Here is a 20391-nt window from a genome sequence, read left to right on the forward strand (position 1 = left end):
CCACAAAATGGGAGATGATATTCTTAATATATATAACTGACAACAGACTTACTGAGACTAGATCCTATAACTCTGTAATGAAAAGACATAGCTTTTTTTAAGGCAAAACTAATTCAACAGATTTTTACAGTTGATTAAATAAGTATATGAAGAAAAGCTCTATACAATCAGTCAGGGAAATACAAGTTAAAAAAACAGTTACCTCTACTACTTCACCCACTAAGAATGGCTAAAAGAGACAGAAATACTAAATGTTGTTGAGATGTAAAGCAGTTTCATGAATTTCTAGTGTAAAGTGGAAAATGGTATAACTACTTTGAAAATACCTTTGGAGGTTTCTCATAAAGTTAAACATTTGCCCTTTGATCCAACAGTTCTACTTCTTGCTGCCTATCTAAGGAAATGAAAATATGTATATACAAATTTGCATTTTATATCAGCTTTATTTTTGATGGCCAAAATGTTGAAATAACTCAGAAGTCCAACAGCAGAAGACTGAACAAATGGTGCTCTATGCACAGAGTGAGGTACTACTCAGCAAAACAAGAATAAACTACCAATGCATGTATCAACACTGATGAGCCTCAGATGTTAGCCTGAGTGTGAGAAGCCATTTACTGTGATTTCATTTATATAAATAGAATAGACAAAATTAATCTAAGGTAAAAGAAATTAGTGCTCATACCTTAAAAGGTATGAATGTGGAGACTGGTTGGAAAGCTGCACAAAAGATCTGTCTGGGGTGATTGAAATGTTGTGTACCTTTATGAGTTATGGTATGTAGATGTATGAGATGGTCAAAACTCATCAAACTATATCCTCAAAGTCTGCATTTCATGGTATGAAAGTCAGAGAGCTTATATGGCTAATGTACATTGATCATTTACCATATGCTAGACACTATTCCAGTACTCTTGCCTGGAAAATCCCATGGATGGAGGAGCCTGGTGGGTTGCAGTCCATGGAGTCGCTAAGAGTCGGACACGACTGTGCAACTTTACTTTCACTTTTCACTTTCACCCATTGGAGAAGGAAATGGCAACCCATTCCAGTGTTCTTGCCTGGAGAATCCCAGGGATGGGGGAGCCTGGTGGGCTGCAGTCTATGGGGTCGCACAGAATCAGACATGACTGAAGCGACTTAGCAGCAGCAGCAGCAGCAGCAGACACTATTAGAAGTGCTTACATGTATTTAAACATTTAGTTCTAACAAACTCTATGAGAGATGCGTCATTATTATCACCATTTTACAAATAAGCAAAGAGAGACAGAGAGAACACATAACTGCAAAGATTATATAACTAATAAGTGGTAGAACTGGAATCCAAATTCAGACAGTTTGGCTCTAGAGTCCAAATCTTGCATCCCTGGAGGAATATATTTAAAAGGTATTGTCACTAAAGGTTAACTGGAGAGAGCTGCCAGATTAAGAAACAGAATATAGTTCAAATTTTTTAAGTATTTCAGGGTAATGAAATTAAATCTCAAGATGTGACCACATGACTGGATTAAGGAGTAAAGAGGAGAGGAAGACTTCTGAAGGAAAGGCGTTAAGAGACTTTTAGTGTGTCAAACAGTATATCAGAGAGTAAGATGAACCTGGTCCCAGTGTTTTCCAAGAATGTGTATGGGATGGTGTGGTTTTACTCAAGTGTGTGTTCTCAAGTGGTGTGTCTGAGGAGGTGTAAGGAGTGAGTGGAGGGTGATGTGAAACTTAAAGGGTGGAAGGGCCTGTCTGTGCAATGCCTCAGGTTTCAAAGAAGGTAGGGTTTCACAGTCAGGAGAGCAGACTCTCTCCCAGTGCCACAGTCTCATGGCTTCAGAACTGAAGGCTGTAGAACCACAGGTAAACTCCATAAGTGAACTTCAACTCTAGACTTGAAGGGGAAGTAATACCTCAGAGAAAAGCCAGGTTTCATGTAAGGTAAGGCATGTAGGACCGTTAAACCATATGTGTGCTCACTCATGTCCGACTCTTTGCAGCCTCATAGACTGTAGCCCACCAGGCTCCTCTTTCTATGGGATTTCCCAAGCAAGAATACTGGAGTGGGTTGCCATTTCCTTCTCTAGGGAATCTTTCAAACCCAGAGATCAAACCCAAATCTCTTGCATCTCCTGCACTGGCAAATGGATTCTTTACCATTCACTAGTGCCATGTGTGGAGAAGGCAGTGGCACCCCACTCCAGTACTCTTACCTGGAAAATCCCATGGATGGAGGAGCCTGGAAGGCTGCAGTCCATGGGGTCGCTGAGACTCGGACACGACTGAGCGACTTCACTTTCACTTTTCACTTTCATGCATTGGAGAAGGAAATGGCAACCCACTCCAGTGTTCTTGCCTGGAGAATCCCAGGGATGGGGGAGCCTGATGGGCTGCCGTCTATGGGGTCGCACAGAGTCAGACACGACTGAAGCGACTTAGCAGCAGTAGCAGCAGCAGTGCCATGTGGGAAGCCCGTAGGCCCCTTAAAAGAATATAGAGAATATAACTACTTTTCAGTAGTACAGATTTCTAAGGGCACAGTGAAAGGGCGACTTGAGGATTAGCAAGAGAATGATGGGACAGCTATCTAAGGAAGAGAGAGCTTGCTGGAGGAGGGTAGAAATTGGGAGGTAGGGATTGATTGCTGAACAGGTACAGTGATGGTACTTCTGCAAGGAACTTGATTTTCCTTGATGCAGTCATGAGCTACATTGGCAGCCCCAAATTCCAGTCCTCAATGACATGCTTTCCATATTAAGAGGTTGCAGTGACTTGCTTTTCATGGGGAAATTACTTTTACATTAGTAATAGGTAATTACTTCTGCCCATGTGGAAATTACTATTTCAGTCTCTCTGTTTGCATCACTTAATAAACACAATATGTTGATGAAAAAGATGGACAAAGTCATTGTAAGCAGATTTTCTGTTGAGAAGTTAAAACTGAAGTGAAAAATTATTTTAAAAAGCACAAGAATAAAAGTCTTAAAAGCTCTTTTTTTGTTATTTTGGGAGCATGAAAACAGAAACAAGTTCTAAAATTCTGGAAAGAGATGTACTTTAAAATTGCTGGGTTACAAAATTGTAGTTTTCTGTTTGTCATTTCTTTTTAGCGAGGCATTGCTGGCTAGTGCTGTGTACTGTTAACAATCAAAAAAATTCAGGGACAACCAAGAGCTTATTATTGCATGCATTTGAGTGTGTGTGTGTGTATGTGTGTGTGTGCATGTGTATGCGTGTTTCACCAATACAATGAAGCTATATTGCCAAAACATTTCAGTAAAAACTAGAAGTTAAATTCTTTGAATCATGATTTCACCCTTTGGCAGTCAGTTCTTTCATGGAAAATTCCATGTTGAAATTAAATAGCATAAACTCTCTTATTAATCCAAGCAACAAACTAAGCAGAATTGTCTCTTCTCTATCAAGACTGGTGTTTTTCTTGTGCTTATTTCTCAAGGACCTGTAATTATAAATATTTTAGATCAGGAGCTCTTCCCTGCTGGACTGGAGTTTCACATAGGGGTAAAGTGATTAGAGATCAAGAAAAATGTCAGAAAAAGGGGATTTTAAGTGTGAATGATTCCCAATGATAATGAAAATATTTTATAAAGATCAACAGATAATCCACCTGTTCGTAGTAGAGAACTCAAAACACTTTTCCATGACTTCAGAAAATATATCACAGAAATTATAAGAATAATGATTATTTGTGAAAGCTTATGAAAATTGTAACCTTTCCAAATATCAGCTTAACCAAAAAAGAAAAAAAAGCAAGCAACAAACCTCCATTTCTTCTAACCAAGGAAGATTTGTGAAAGTTATCCCCATCTTTTCCAAGAACTACTCCCATCTGTACTTCTAAAAGATAGATTCAGTAAATAACTTATCAGTACTTACACATTTATGAGGTTTGTTGAATGATGATAAAGTGAAAGACTGAAAATATGTATGCAGGCATGTATTTATATGCATATCTTCATATGCTCTTACACATACCTGCATACCATTATTTGTTGAGTACTTTTCATGAAGCATTAATCTAGGCAGAGGAAATAAAAGCAGCTTGATTTGGGATATATAGAAAGTGTGTAAATCACACCTGAAATCCAAGCAACAAAACCAAAAGTAGACAAGTAGGATTACATCAAACTAAAAAGCTTCAGCACAACAAAAGCACACAGTAACAAAATGAAAAGACAACCTATGAAATAGAGAAAAAAATCTGCAAACCATATATCTGATAAGGCATTAATGTCAAAAATATATGAAGAACTCAAATAACTCAATAGTAAAAAATGGGGGAAAAAATTCAGTTAAAGCGAGCAAAGGGCCTAGACATTTTTCCAAAGAAGATATACAGTAGACCAACAGATACATGGGAGAATGTTCAACATCACTAGTTACTAAGGAATTGCAAATTAAAACCACAATGAGACATCAACTCGTACCTCTTAGAATGGATATCATCAAAAAGACAACAGATAAATATGTATAAATGTAGAGAAAAGGGAACCCTTGTGCACTGTTAGTAAGATTATAAATTGGTATAGCCACAGTATGGAGGTGCCTCAAAAACTTAAGGATAGAACTACCAAATGATTCGGCATTCCATTGCTGGGACGCAGTCAAAGCAAACGGTAGCACTAACTTGAAAAGATACCTTCACCCCCATAACCACTGCAACATTATTTATAACAGCCAAGACATGGAAGAAACTGAAGTGTCCATCTGTGGATGAAAAAAGAAGCTCTGGTATATATGTACAATGTGATATTTTTCAGCCATAAGAAAGTGAGAAAATCCTACCCAATGCAAAAACATGGATGGACCTTGAAGACATTATATGCTAAGTGAAATGAGTAAGACAGGACAAATACTGAATGACCTCACTTACATGTGGAATCTAAGCAGAACACCAAGCTCACAGAAAAGAGATCAGATTTGTGGTTACTAGACACAATGGGAGGCAGGGGTGGGCACTTCTATCTTCTATAAGATAAGTGAACAGTAGGGATGATATTTTTCCACGCTTTGTTGTGATCCACACAGTCAAAGGCTTTAGCATGGGCAATAAAGCAGAAGTAGATGTTTTTCTGGAACTCTTGCTCTGATTTTGGTATTGACCATCTGGTGATGTCCATGTGTAGAGCCTTCTCTTGTGTTGCTGGAAGAGGGTGTTTGCTATGACCAGTGTGTCCTCTTGGCAAAACTCTGTTAGCCTTTGCCCTGCTTCATTCTGTACTCAAAGGCCAAATTTTCCCGTTACTCCAGGTATTTTTTGACTTCCTACTTTTGCATTCCAGTCGCCTATAATGAAAAGAACATCTTTTTGGGGTGTTAGTTCTAGAAGGTCTTGTAGGTCTTCATAGAATCATTCAACTTAACTGGACATGGAACAACAGACTGGTTCCAAATCGGGAAAGGAGTACATCAAGGCTGTATATTTTTGCTTTGATTTCCAGTACTCTGGGAGGTGGGTCATAGAGGATCCTGCTGTGATGTATGTTGGAGAATGTTTTGCCTGTGTTCTTCTCTAGGAGTTTTAGAGTTTCTGGTCTTACATTTAGATCTTTAATCCTTTTTGAGTTTATTTTTGTATATGGTGTTAGAAAGCATTCTCGTTTCATTCTTTTACAACTGGAAATAGAACTGCCTTATGACCCAGCAGTCCCACTGCTGGGCATACACACCGAGGAAACCAGAATTGAAAGAGACACGTGTACCCCAGTGTTCATCGCAGCACTGTTTATAATAGCCAGGACATGGAAGCAACCTAGATGTCCATCAGCAGATGAATGGATAAGAAAGCTGTGGTACATGTACACAATGGAGTATTACTCAGCTATTAAAAAGAATTCATTTGAATCAGTTCTGATGAGATGGATGAAACTGGAGCCGATTATACAGAGTGAAGTAAACCAAAAAGAAAAACACCAATACAGTACACTAACACATATATATGGAATTTAGAAAGATAGCAATGACGACCCTGTATGCAAGACAGGAAAAAAGACACAGCGGTGTATAACGGACTTTTGGACTCAGAGGGAGAGGGAGAGGGTGGGATGATTTGGGAGAATGGCATTCTATCGTGTATACTATCATGTAAGAATTGAATCGCCAGTCTATGTCTGACGCAGGATACAGCATGCTTGGGGCTGGTGCATGGGGATGACCCACAGAGATGTTATGGGGAGGGAGGTGGGAGGGGGGTTCATGTTTGGGAACACATGTAAGAATTAAAGATTTTTAAATTAAAAAAAAAAAAGGCTTTGTTGAACAGCCCCACCTTCCCGCCCTCTATACTCACTGTACATAACAGATGCCACATGACTGATTGCCTTCCCAGACTGAAAGGAGTTTTATTCAGTGCTCTATCCTTGAAGCTATGCCCAGTGTCTCAACACCTGATAAGCATGTAGCACCTATATGAAGGCTTCCCTGGTGGTTCAGTGGTAAAGAATCCGCCTGCCAAGCAGGAGATGTGGGTTTGATCCCTGGGTTGGGACGATCCCCTGGAGAAGTAAATGGCAACTCGCTCCTGTATTCTTGCCTAGAGAATCCCGTGGACAGAGGAACCTGGCAGGCTATAGTCCATGGGGTCACAAAAGAGTCAGACACAATTTAGTGACTAAACAACAACAACCTATGAAAAAGAATGGATAAATGTGATTACTAATGGGACAAACCAGCTGAAAGATTGAAATTGGGGCATAATGTTAAATTTTTAAGGAATAGGACCAAAATTTTTAACAATAATCATAATGAAGAGGAAAAGTTAAAATTTCACGTAACCTCTGGCTCCTTCTGCCTCTGTAACTCAGCTTGCTCCTTGCAAAGTCTGGATCACTTAGGTCACATAGTCTCAGAAAGTGGGGACTTACAATACTACAATCTGGAACTAATCTTACTCACTCTTGTCCTGCTCTTTGCAATCACCCAGCCTCTGCAAACTTAATCATGCCTGTCCGTGTAAAGGTCAGGCATTCCCCTCCCCATCTTGATCACTGTTCCTTAAACCAGCCTATTAGTAGCTAGTGTTGCCCACTAGAGTAGGTCTATAAAAACTCTGTAACCCCTTTGTTCAGGGCTCAGAGCTTAGAGTGTTAACTCTCTGGGCCCGCTGGCATAATAAACCTGAGTTCTCCAACTCTTAGAGTGTGGTGCTTGGTTTCTCGATTACTGGTTTCTGCAACAGTAATACTTGAATAATAATATTAACAATTGTTAGATAGCTGAAAACCCCAAAACTTCCATACAGCCTGTTTTTTACCAAGCCATAGTGTTTCGCTGTATGGCATGCATACTGAATTTGTCCTGTGCATTTCACGTCCTATGCTAGCACTTCATGCTTAAATGGGTGATGGAGACTAACTGGTCTGCCTCTGTCTGTCTGTATTCTACCTCAGCCTTCTCCCCCAGTACCCCTCCACTGCCCCAAATATTCCTTCACTGAGGTTAATTCAGACTTCCCAGTTACCCTACTTTTCTTAAATTCTCCTTCAAGAACCACAGTGGCACTTGACCCTCTGTGGTCCACATTTCTCTTGATCTTCCAACAATTCCACAAGCTGGCCTCAATGCCCTATCCCACATTACTTCCCACACCTCCCAGGAGAGTGCCTTCTGCTTCTTAGGCCAGCCTCGTTGTTATATTACACTCAGTCCTACCTCCTACCTTCATTACACCAGGCTCCTTTCCCCAAAAAAATATCAGAACAGTCCCATCACCTGGAAATACAATGTTACTGTTGAGACATCTGCAAAGAAAATAATTTTCTGTATTTAATCAATATTTTACTGCAGTCTTTTTTACTCTTGTACTGTGGAAACAAACTCAGATTCTCATCCATATTAAAACCAAAACTCTTAAGTGGAATTTGACTTTTAAAATGACATTATATTTCCTTTGTCAGTTAATATATCTCTTGATTCTGATAGATTAATAAAATAGACCTTGTATAAAATGTGCTTCTAAGCAAATAATGGAAGAGCACAGACAATTTTAAATACTGCTTTTCTTTTAACTTCAAAAATTCTCTTTTCTGCTTTTGTCCTGCAGTTTTACATGTCTTAATTTTTTACTAAATGATTATTTTCTCTTTTTCTTTAACTCAGTAAGACCATTTAGAGAATTCATCTGCTGAAGTATTGAGGGTTCTAATTGTTTAATGGACAGAAATTAGGCCCTTTAAGAGTACTTTAAAAACTGGCAAATACAAGGCATAATTACAGATTCTTTAGAAGAATCTATTTCTGTACAATAGGTTAATTGGTAAGTAGACAGCACTGGCCACACTTGAGACACAGTTTCCAATTTCAGTTTCATCTGTGCTTTTTTAAAAAACAAATATAAGTGGCTAATTGTGATCAAATTAGTCCTCTTGAAAGAACAATTGGCTACTTATCTCTGATTTTCAAAATTTAAGTGGTCTAACCCATCTGCAGTTAACTGCCTACAGATCTCTTAAGTTGTCAAAGCCTTGACTCACGATAGGAATTCTGTAGCCAGGTGACCAGTGTGTAGTTCATATTATGATGATTTCTTTGGAAGAATCAAGATAGTTTTTAAGAAAATTGAAGCCAAAACAGATAGATTTACCTAAAGGGAAAAATTGGTTTGGGGCTGGTTGACCCGGTTGATTTCCTCAACTCAGTGAACTTTCCACTTATAAGATGGCTTCTTCATTTATGTGACTGTAAAAAGTACTTACTCCTCTTTCCCTTTTTAATTTTAGTGGTGCAATCTATGCATTGACTTGGTGGCATTTACCAATGAAATATTCAAAGGAGCAGTTTTCCAGTCACTGGATGGAATTACTGTCTCAGCGAACTGTAAGCTACGAAAGATCTTCACTTTAAAATACAAGCCTCAAGACACTGCTGATAAAGATGGTATGTTCAAACTACTATCAAGATGTTTTACTTCTCCGGTTTTTAAAAAAGATAGACATGCCTTTGGACATCGTGTTTTTCTTTTTTTTAATTTGTCTTTATTTAATTGTGGAAAGAACATTTAACATGAGGTCTATCTTAACAAATTTTATTGTTAATAAGTGTTATTTTGACTGTAGTTACAGTGTTATACAGCCGGTCTCTAGAGCTTATTCATCTTGATAGAAGTAATAATAAATTAATTTTCTAATGATCATGGTAAGATAGAAGGATAGCTGAGATATTCCTCATATGATTTTTAAAGAGACTGGAAATATATATAGTAATTACTCATTAAATTATTAATAACTATACTCTGCAGGAAGCAGAGCCATCTGGAATTCATAAGGCAGCACAAACTCTCCTGCTAAGATATCTTAAACAACTAAAACATTGAGGGACTACTATTGCTTCTTTTTATTTTCATCTGGGATTACTTTTAACAAAATCAATTCTCCTAGAAGCCCAGGAAATAGGACTGCACATTAGATGGCAAAGGTGATTTCTTAGAAGTTTATATGTAGACTGTAGATTTGTGCTGCATCTGGATGAGTGTTTGTGAAACAGGACACTGTGCCTATAAATTCGCTTGGTAATGAAACACAGCAATGCATTTACAGCTCCCCAAAGAGATCAAAAGCCAGGAAGTATGGCTAGTCATCTTATATACCACTTAAAGGCTGTACAAGAAAGTGAAAGATTTCATTAAAAAAAAAAAGATAGTACCCAGTTAATAAGAAAATTCAAAATTTATAGAAATACGGATAAATTTAGGTGAATTCCATATCAGATCATAAGAGGTAAATGATAACCTAATTGAAATTTTTAATAAATATAAGGAAAAACTGAATCAAAACTTGACAGATTAAATATATGTTTTTGTCTCTGATTCTTTCTAAAGCTGCAAAAGAATTATAACATGGGAATAAAAATGGTATAAACCCACCAGGGTGAAGAGGAGATAACAAAACATAAAAGATGTTCATAAATTTTGTCAAATTGAGACATGACTACTGAAAAGAGCAGAGAAGGCTGAAACTTTTAGCTTTATAGGGGGATTTACCAGTAAGATTCATAGCATAGAACCTCAGGGGAGATGAAGACTGACTGTCGTTAGGAGAGGGTTCAAGTACAAAGACATAGGAAGATCCTGCACTCACCTCCTCCTCTGGACACAAGAAGTCTACAGCTGCATTTGGAATGAATCTCTTGGAAGTTCATTTCAGCCACTCAGTCGTGTCCAACTCTGCAACCCCATGAATCGCATCACGCCAGGCCTCCCTGTCCATCACCAACTCCCAGAGTTCACTCAGACTCACGTGCATCGAGTCAGTGATGCCATCCAGCCATCTCATCCTCTGTCGTCCCCTTCTCCTCCTGCCCCCAATCCGTCCCAGCATCAGAGTCTTTCCCAGTGAGTCAACACTTCACATGAGGTAGCCAAAGTACTGGAGTTTCAGCTTTAGCATCATTCCCTCCAAAGAAATCCCAGGGCTGATCTCTTTCAGAATGGACTGGTTGGATCTCCTTGCCGTCCAAGGGACTCTCAAGAGTCTTCTCCAACACCACAGTTCAAAAGCATCAATTCTTCGGCGTTCAGCCTTCTTCACAGTCCAACTCTCACATCCATACGTGACCACAGGAAAAGCCATAGCCTTGACTAGATGGACCTTAGTTGGCAAAGTAGTATCTCTGCTTTTGAATATACTATCTAGGTTGGTCATAACTTTTCTTCCAAAGAGTAAGTGTCTTTTAATTTCATGGCTGCAGTCACCATCTGCAGTGATTTTGGAGTCCAAAAAATAGTCTGACACTGTTTCCACTGTTTCCCCATCTATTTCCCATGAAGTGATGGGACCAGATGCCATGATCTTCGTTTTCTGAATGTTGAGCTTTAAGCCAAATTTTTCACTCTCCTCTTTCACTTTCATCAAGAGGCTTTTGAGTTCCTCTTCACTTTCTGCCATAAGGGTGGTATCATCTGCATATCTGAGGTTATTGATATTTCTCCTGGCAATCTTGATTCCAGCTTGTGTTTCTTCCAGTCCAGTGTTTCTCATGATGTACTTTGCATATAAGTTAAATAAGCAGGGTGACAATATACAGCCTTGACGTACTTCTTATTGGATGAATAGCATATCCACAACAAAGGATTTAAACAGCATCAAAGCTATGAGAGAGTGAAAAGTGAAAGTCGCTCAGTCGAGTCCAGCTCTTTGTTACTGTACAGTCCATGGAATTTTCCAGACCAGAATACTGGAATGGGTAGCCTTTCCCTTCTCCAGAGGATCTTCCCAAACCAGGGATTGAACCCAGGTCTTCCACATTGCAGGTGGAACCAGCTGAGCCACAAGGGAAGCCACAAATGTATGAGAGGCAGAGATAAAGTCTCCCCCCAGGGGAAAAGAACCACACCCCAGCCACAGCAGTGTACAAATGGGAAAGGTCACAGAGCTATGGACCTTAACCCCTGAGGAGCAGGATATCTGAGCTCCATGCCAGGAACCCAGCCCCTAGGTCCTGTACAGGAGAGATGAGCCCCTAAAGTAACTGACTTTGAAAACCAGTGGGCAGTATGTCCAGGAAAACTAGAAAACTGCAGGGATGAGAAGTCCACTCTTAAAGCTCTTAAAGAGCTTCCTGCAGACCTACTAGACCCCAAAACCAGTTGACCCACAGGACACAAACACCAGCTGAAAAGTGCCTGGATCATAGGTGAAGGGGTCCTACTTACTAACCTTGAAACATATGTTTAAGAGTCAGAAACAAGTTGGAATAATCTCCCAGCTTTGAAACTCTAGCAGTAGACCTTTTTGCGATCTCAGGCTACTTTGTAATATCAGAACTGTCAAGCACCATTTTGGAATTCTCTTTCTCATCTATTATGCCAGTGTGTCTGCCCTGCTGGGAGCCTCAGCCTTAGGGCTGTGTTTTGACTGGGCACTGCTTCCAGTCTGGGGACCAGCTCCACCCACAGCCATAGCCTTGCCAAAACTGGAAGGCACACACAGCCCAAATAGTTGGGCAAACCCTTGAATTCTAGGCTCTGGTGGAAAACAATGTTGTGCTTCTGAGCCACCGGGACATGTCTTAAATAAGGCCACTCCTTCAAGACTGGGAGAGACAGTGGATTTACCTAATACATAGAAACAAACATAATTAAGCAAAATAAGGAGACAGAGGAATATGTTCCAAATGAAGGAATAAGATAAAACCTCAAAAAAAGAAATAAAAGAAACAGAGATAAGCAGTCTCCTGGCAGAGTTCAATGATGATCATAAAGTTGCTTATTAAATTTGGAAGAAGAATGGTTGAACAGAGTGAGAACTTCAACAGAGAGATAGAAAATAGAAGAAAGTACCAAAGAGAAGTAATAACTGAACTAAAAATACACTAGAGGAGTTAACAACAGATTGGATAAGGCAGCAGAAGGAATAAAGAAGCTAAGACAAAGCAATGAAAGTCACCCAGACAGACTAGCAAAATGACAAAGAATTTTAAGAGGTGAAGATACCTTAAGAGACCTTTGGAACAGCAAGTGAAATAACATTCCCATTACAGAGTCCCACAAGAGGAGAGAAGGGCAAAAAAAATTATTTGAAGAAATAGTGGCTGAAAATTTCCCTAATATGGAAAGGAAATAGACATCCAGATCCAGGAAGCATAGAGTTCCAAATAAGTTGAAACCAAAGAGCCACGCACACCAAGATACATTATAATTAAAACGATAAAAATTAAGGATGAGAGAAAACTCCTAAAAGCAGCAAGAGAAAAAAAAAAAAACTTGTTACATACTAAAACCCACAAGGCTATTCGATTTTTTAGCATAAACTGTGCAGGCCAGAAGAGAGTGGCTTAACATATTCAAAGTGCTAAAAGGAAGAAAGTTCAACCAAGAATTATTAGCAAGGTTATTGTTCAGAACTAAAGAAATCAAGAATTTCCCAGATAAACAGAAGTTAAAGGAATCCATCAACACTAAACCAACCCTGCAAGAAATATTGAAGAGACTTCTTTAAGCTGAAAAGAAATAGCACTAATTAATAATAAATTTTAAAACAAGAAGCACATGAAAATAAGAACCTGACGATTGTTGTACAGTCACTAAGTCATGTCCAAGAGTCTTTGAGACTCTTTAAGACTCTGTGGACTGTAGCCTGCCAGGCTCCTCTGTCCATGGAATTTCCAAGGCAAGAATACTGGAGTGGGTTACCATTTCCTTCTCCATGGGATCTTCCTGACCCAAGAATCAAACTGCATTTCCTGCATTAGTGGGTGGATTCTTGTACCACTGAAATACTAGGGAAGCCCCCCACCCAAAAAAATCTCACTCGAAAAGGTAAACATATAATAAAAGTAGAGGGTCAGTCACTTATAAAGTAAGCATGAAACTTAAAAGACAAAAAACTAAAATATATTGTTCCAAAAATAGTAAATTTAACAGGTTATGAAAAACCCCAAACAATCTTTTTGGCCAACCTAATAAATCCTGTGAGTTTTGATAAATCAATAGTGACATGTATCCACCATTACAGTATCATACAGAATAGTTTCATTGCCCTAATTACTGTTGCAATGGGGAGACCTGGGTTTGATCCCTGGGTTGGGAAGATCCCCTGGAGAAGGGAATGGCAACCTATTCCAGTATTCTTTCCTGGAGAATCCCCATGGACAGAGGAGCCTAGCAGGCTACAGTCCATGGGGTTGCAAAGAGTCGGACATGACTGAACGACTAAGCACACAGCACAATTTCTATAGTGCAGTGCCTTTCAAGGAAGGATGGAAAAGAGGTATGATTTTAAAAGGAAATATACAAGAGATGTCCTGTAATAGAATTCAAGAATTTGGTGACTTGTTGTGTTGATGTTTGTATTACAGTAAGTGATGAATGTCCCTTTGTCTTTCTTTCTGAAGGATGGGTCATTGCCTTCTGCAAAACAGATTAGTCGGTCATAGCATTGAGACTTTTATCCAAGGAAATTTTTGTATGTGTTTCTTACATTCCAGTCTCAGGTTCAGTTTTAAAATATCATATTAAATGCATGTTTAAGCTCAGTCCTGTGTTATCCTGGCTCATTTAAACTAGTACTATTTTACTTTAGGATCTCTCAGACTCACCCATGATAGGATATGTTGCCTAATTCCATTGCTGTTCTCTGTTACACAGTGGGATATAATAGAAAATGAGTTATTAGGACCCTAAAACAGCAGTTAACCAGTTTCTTGGTTGTCCAGCAGAATGACTTATGCTGGACAAGTAGTAAAGCATGATGATTCAATTTAGTTTATTACTTTTATGATCCCCAAGGGAACATGGACTAACATTTGCATGACTGAATTATTGATTAACTTGTATCATTTTGCATTTTTTTAAAAAACATGATATATGTGTAGATAGATAGAGAAAGATGGAAGAGAGAAAAGAACAAGTGATGATCCATTCATGAATTTATGCTGCCAGTCACAGTTTTATAGGTCTCCTGTTTCCCCTGTCTCCCCAGTTCATTGTTCTTCCTGAAATCTCAGGACTGGGGAGTATGTGTTCAGTGTTCAGTAATGCAAGAAGAGAAGAGGTAAACTGTGATTTAAGACTAGGAGCCCTTTGAGGGCTAAAATTGGATCTCCACAGTTGTATTTCTAGCACATGACCTGGCACCAGTAACATGTCATAAATGCTTGACGAATTAATGAAGTAGGGCTAGCTAACTGTTCAGTTATTCATTCACTATCTCCATACAGTAAATCTTTATTGGGTGTCTAACAATCTGAAGAAAATTATCCCTTCAAAGGTGACAGAAAAAAATCAGAAATACTGATCTTTTCATAGACTCATCGATCAGGAAAAGGCCCTAAAGACCATCTAATTCAGTGTCTTCATTATACAAATAAGGAAAAGAAGGTCCATGGAAATGAGACATCTTGTGCAGACTGCAGAAGGTAGAACCCAACACCAACCCTCTGACTGCCATTTTGTCAGTGCTGCCCAAGTTTACCATCCACAATAATTAAAACGATTTAGTATTTTTAATAATTGACATTGTTGTTTTTTTCTCACTTCTCTCCTCACCTGCAGGTAAGGTGAATGTACATCATACCCAAATCTTGTCAGTTTAAGGCTACATTTCCACTCCTTCCCAGAGAGGAGCTGAACTCACAATGCCCTTGCCTAGCAAACCGCGACAGGGGAAGTAAAATGGGTGAGGTACCTAACAGCCAATAGAAGATCCCACAAGAATTAGTCACCAGTGTCCCTCTATCAAGACTCAGAAGTATTCTAAGATATTTATTATATTTTGTAGTTCAGTTCAGTTGTGTCTGACTCTTTGTGACCTCATGAACCTCAGCATGCCAGGCCTCCCTGTCCATCACCAACTCCCAGAGTTCACCCAAATCCATGTCCATTGAGTTGGTGATGCCATCCAACCATCTCATTCTCTGTCGTCCCCTTCTCCTGCCCTCAATCTTTCCCAGCATCAGGGTCTTTTCAAATGAGTCAGCTCTTTGCATCAGGTGGCCAAAGTATTGGAGTTTCAGCTTCAACATCAGTCCTTCCAATGAACACCCAGGACTGATCTCCTTTAGGATGGACTGGTTGGATCTCCTTGCAGTCCAAGGGACTCTCAAGAGTCTTCTCCAACACCACAGTTCAAAAGCATCAATTCTTTGGCACTCAGCTTTCCTTATAGTCCAACTCTCACATCCATACATGACCACTGGAAAAACCATAGCCTTGACTAGACGGACCTTTGTTGGCAAAGTAATGCTCTGCTTTTGAATATGCTATCTAGGTTGGTCATAACTTTCCTTCCAAGGAGTAAGCATCTTTTAATTTCATGGCTGCAGTCACCATCTGCAGTGATTTTGGAGCCCCGAAAAATAAAGTCAGCCTCTGTTTCCACTGTTTCGCCATCTATTTGCCATAAAGTGATGGGGCCAGATGCCATGATCTTCATTTTCTGAATGTTGAGCTTTAAGCCAACTTTTTCACTCTGGTCTTTCACTTTCATCAAGAGGCTCTTTAGTTCTTCTTCACTTTCTGCCATAAAGGTGGTGTCATCTGCATATCTGAGATTATTGATATTTCTCCTAGCAAACTTGATTCCAGCTTGTGCTTCCTCCAGCCCAGTGTTTCCTCCAGCCCAGTGTTTCTCATGATGAACTCTGCATATAAGTTAAATACTGTTTATAATAAAATATTATTTCTCAAAACCTCTAAGGATAACAGTTTGATTTACAGTACCATCCAAATAATTAAGTACTTCAGAATAAATTTAATCAAGGATGTAAAGACTTGTACATGGAAAACTATAAAACATTGCTAAAAGAAATTAAGAAAAACCTATCTAAATGGAAAGACATCCCACCTTCATGAATTGGAAGACATGATATTGTTAAGTTTTTCAATATCATGCCTAATGATTTAGAGAATAAATTCAGTCTCTCTTGAAATGTCAGTGGCCTTTTTACAGAAATGGAATAAATAATCTTCAAATTCATATGGCATTGCAAAAGGACTGAATATTCAAAAATTTCTTGAAAAAAAAGAACAAAGTTGGAGGATTCATACTTCTCAATTTCAAAAGTTGTCTCAAAGTTACAAAAATCAAAGGAGTTGCTGTTAGGACTGACATATAGACCAATGAAACAGAGTTAAATCCAGAAATAACGGCATACATCAGATTTTGGCAGGGACACCGAGAACATTCAATGGGGAGAGAATAGTGTCTTCAACAAATGGGGAACCCTACCTCACCCAGTTTAAAAAAATTGACTCAAAATGGATCAGTTACCTAAATATAAGAGGTAAACCATTAAAGAGTTAGTAAAAAAATAGAGATAAATCTTCATGACCTTAAATTTGGCAGTTAGATATGTTACCAAAACCATAGTAACAAAATGTTCAATGTAGATAAACTATACATTATCAAAATTAAAAACTGTATATCAGATGACATTATCAAGACAGTGAAAAATCGCTTCTTGAGCTTTTGACTAAGATCAAGTGAAGACATGAAAGGATGGCTGCCAGAAGCCAGTGTGAGGAATCCCACCCGTGACAAGGTCATGAGGAGGGAAGCTGACATATGCAAGGTCGTGATCAGACTTCAGGGGTCCCGCTGGAATTTCCTGAGCATGTACCCCAACAAAAAAACAAAAATCTGCCGGCTTTTGTACTCTGCTTTTCCACTCTTCTGATATTCTCTGGAAAAAAGTCAACTCAGGGCTTTAGTCTTCTGCATTTGAAAGGGATGTTTCAGTTAAACCCCCTCTGATAGCTCTTTAGCTTGCGTAACAGGTTCCCCCGGACCTCTTACAGCTTGTGAATTGCTTACACCCCACCCACCCACCCCCCGGCCAACCGCGAGAGGCACCGAGCTTAAAGCATCTTAAAGATACAGCCTTTTCTAAAGAGTTAAAAATCATATTGGTGACGGGTTTTCACTGTTGACTCAATGATTACTGCCAGGCCTCCATATTCTTTATCTTTTAGGCACCTGGGAGGATGTTAATCAATGTAAATGGGATATGGAAAAAGATATATAGTAGTTTTGATGTTAACAACACTAGACTTTTGAGTTAATTACTTTTCTCTTTGTTATATGTCACTGCACTCCTTGTGTCCTTGCTATGTAAGAATGTAACTTTATTTAGTGCTTTCTGAGAGTGGCACCAGACTTTAGGAAGATCAATACAAATAAGTCTTCTGGTTGACAAACCCTTATCAGAAAAAAGGCTGTAAAATGTTATTTGGCCCTTCTGGCTGGAAGATGATGTAAATTACCTAAGACTTGTGTATACAATTAGGTATGCAGAGAGAAAAGCCTGGTTTTGATAAGAGTCTGGACTGCTAACGCTGCATAACTTTGTGTTACCCATTGATCTCCATGTTTTATCAAAAGTATAAGAGGCCTTCTGAACAATAGAGGATGGAGCCAGTCACTGGACTGGTTTCCCCCGTCTCTCTCTCTCTCTCTCCTTTTCTCCCTTTCCCTCCTTTTCCTCTACTTTAATTTCAGGCTAAATTCCCATCTGGGGCGCGGAGGCTCGCCAAGTCTACTTACTTGCCCTGGCTGTTAAGACCTGCGCGAAAGGGAGCCTAAGGTGAGGCACCCTTAGATATTCAAGCGAGCGCCGGTGGCCCAACGTAGATGGTGCAAATTCCTTGTCTGGAATTTTATTGGTCTTCCACATAATCCAAGTTATTCAGCCCTCTTTCTCCACTTAATTTTCCTACTATACTATTGTTTCTTAATCTAATCAGTCTTTCCTCACCAGCGCCGTCCCCGCTTCGAATTTCCTGGATCCACCGGGGCTGGACCCCGGCAGATGGCCTATAGAATGGGAGAAGATATTTGTAACACATATCTGATAGAATATATACTCTGTTTCATAAATAAAGTATACATATATATTCTGATATATTCTAGAATCTGAAATATATAACACAAAAACAAAATGACAACCCAATTTTTTTAAATGGTCAAAAGTCTTAAAGTCAAAGTCAAGTTGCTCAGTCATGTCCGACTCTTTGCAACCCCATGGACTGTAGCCTACCAGGCTTCTCTGTCCGTGGGATCTTCCAGGCAAGAATATTGGAGTGGGTTGCCATTTCCTTCTCCAGGAGATATTCCCAACCCAGGGATTGAACCCAGGTCTCCAGCATTGTAGGCAGATACTTTACCGTCTAAGCCACCAGGGAATTACCAAAAGTCTTAAATATATCTCCAAAGAATATACACAAAAGAAGATAATACAAATGTCAGCCAACAAACCTAAGAGGCTAAACATCATTGTTCATTAGGGAAATAAAATTTTAAACCACAGTGAGATACCACTTTATACCTACTAGGATGGCTATAATTTTTTTATAGAAAATAAATGTTAGCAAATGTGGAGGGAAATTGTAATCTTCAAGCATTGCTGATAGGAAACCAAAATTGTTCTCTCATTGTGGAAAACATTTTGGCAGTTCCTTCAGAACTTAAACACAGCGATACCATATGACCCTGCAATTCCACTCTGAAGTATATACTTCCCCAAACAAAAAACAGATACATGTGCATGCATGTTTATAACAGCATTACCTCCAATAGCCAAAATGTGGAAACAGCCCACATGTCCATCTCTGGATGAGTAGATTGACAAAAATTGGTAAGTACTATTTACACAGATACAAAAGGCCACATACTGTGTGATTCCATTCACATGAGATACCCATAATAGATAAATCCATGGAGACGTATTGTAGGTTTGTGACTGCCAGGGACTAGGGACCAGAGCAAATGGGGAGATTCAGGTTAATGGGTACGTTCACTGTGAGTGTGCTAAATGCTGCTGAATATTTTACTGTAAAATGATTAACTTTATTAAAATCAATTTCTTCTCAATTAAAAAAAACTGTAATGGAATGATTCACTCAGAATAGTGAAGATTTTGTGTAGTTCCTTTAAACATCAAAACCTTTTATTATTCACAACGAAAGAAAAACACACACCAAGATGCAGTTGTGTCGTCACCATTGTAATGAAATAATTTTCATAAGTGTCTGCTGTTACTAGTAATAAACATTTATTTAGCACTTGCTATGTACCAGGTAGTATTCTTATCCTTTTATACATTAACTAATATAATCATCACAGTAACCCTGTAAGGGAAGTGTTATTTTCATATCCATGTTTCACAGATATGGAGAACAGGGCAGAGCAAGGTAATTACAATGCCAGGATCACACAACAGCTTGCTATAGCCAGAACATGAGACCAGGCTCCCTTGCTCCAGAACCTGTGCTGTAACTGCTATGATATACAGCTTCTTAAAATCTTTCTGCATTAATACAGTTAAACTCCATAAAGCAGGGATTTATGAATGAATAAAAAAATGAATCAACTTTATACCAATATTGTTAAATTAACTAGATTAAATGTGTCCCCCTAAAATTTATATTTCTGCTTTATTGACTATGCCAAAGCCTTTGACTGTGTGTGTGGGTCACAATAAACTGTGGAAAATTCTGAAAGAGATGGGAATACCAGACCACCTGACCTGCCTCTTGAGAAACCTATAAGCAGGTCAGGAAGCAACAGTTAGAACTGGGCATGGAACAACAGACTGGTTCCAAATAGGAAAAGGAGTACGTCAAAGCTGTATATTGTCACCCTGCTTATTTAACTTATAAGCAGAGTACATCATGAGAAATGCTGGGCTGGAAGAAGCACAAGCTGGAATCAAGATTGCTGGGAGAAATATCAATAACCTCAGATATGCAGATGACACCACCTTTAAGGCAGAAAGTGAAGAAGAACTAAAAAGCCTCTTAATGAAAGTGAAAGAGGAGAGTGAAAAAGTTGGCTTAAACCTCAACATTCAGAAAACGAAGATCATGGCATCTGGTCCCATCACTTCATGGGAAATAGATGGGGAAACAGTGGAAACAGTGTCAGACTTTATTTTTGGGGGCTCCAAAATCCCTGCAGA

General features: G+C 39.0%; 1 protein-coding gene across 3 annotated transcripts in view; it reads left to right on the forward strand.

The window, feature by feature from the left end:
• Window positions 1-20391, forward strand: part of CFAP20DC (CFAP20 domain containing) — a 256995-nt gene that overhangs the window by 107819 nt on the left and 128785 nt on the right. For all 3 annotated transcript variants that reach the window (XM_068982422.1, XM_068982423.1, XM_068982424.1), the window contains exon 6: window positions 8721-8877. In XM_068982422.1, the coding sequence (XP_068838523.1) occupies window positions 8721-8877 (157 nt within the window). The remainder of the gene's footprint in view (window positions 1-8720; window positions 8878-20391) is intronic.

Source organism: Capricornis sumatraensis, chromosome 10, assembly GCF_032405125.1.
Source record: "Capricornis sumatraensis isolate serow.1 chromosome 10, serow.2, whole genome shotgun sequence".
Taxonomy (NCBI): domain Eukaryota; kingdom Metazoa; phylum Chordata; class Mammalia; order Artiodactyla; family Bovidae; genus Capricornis; species Capricornis sumatraensis.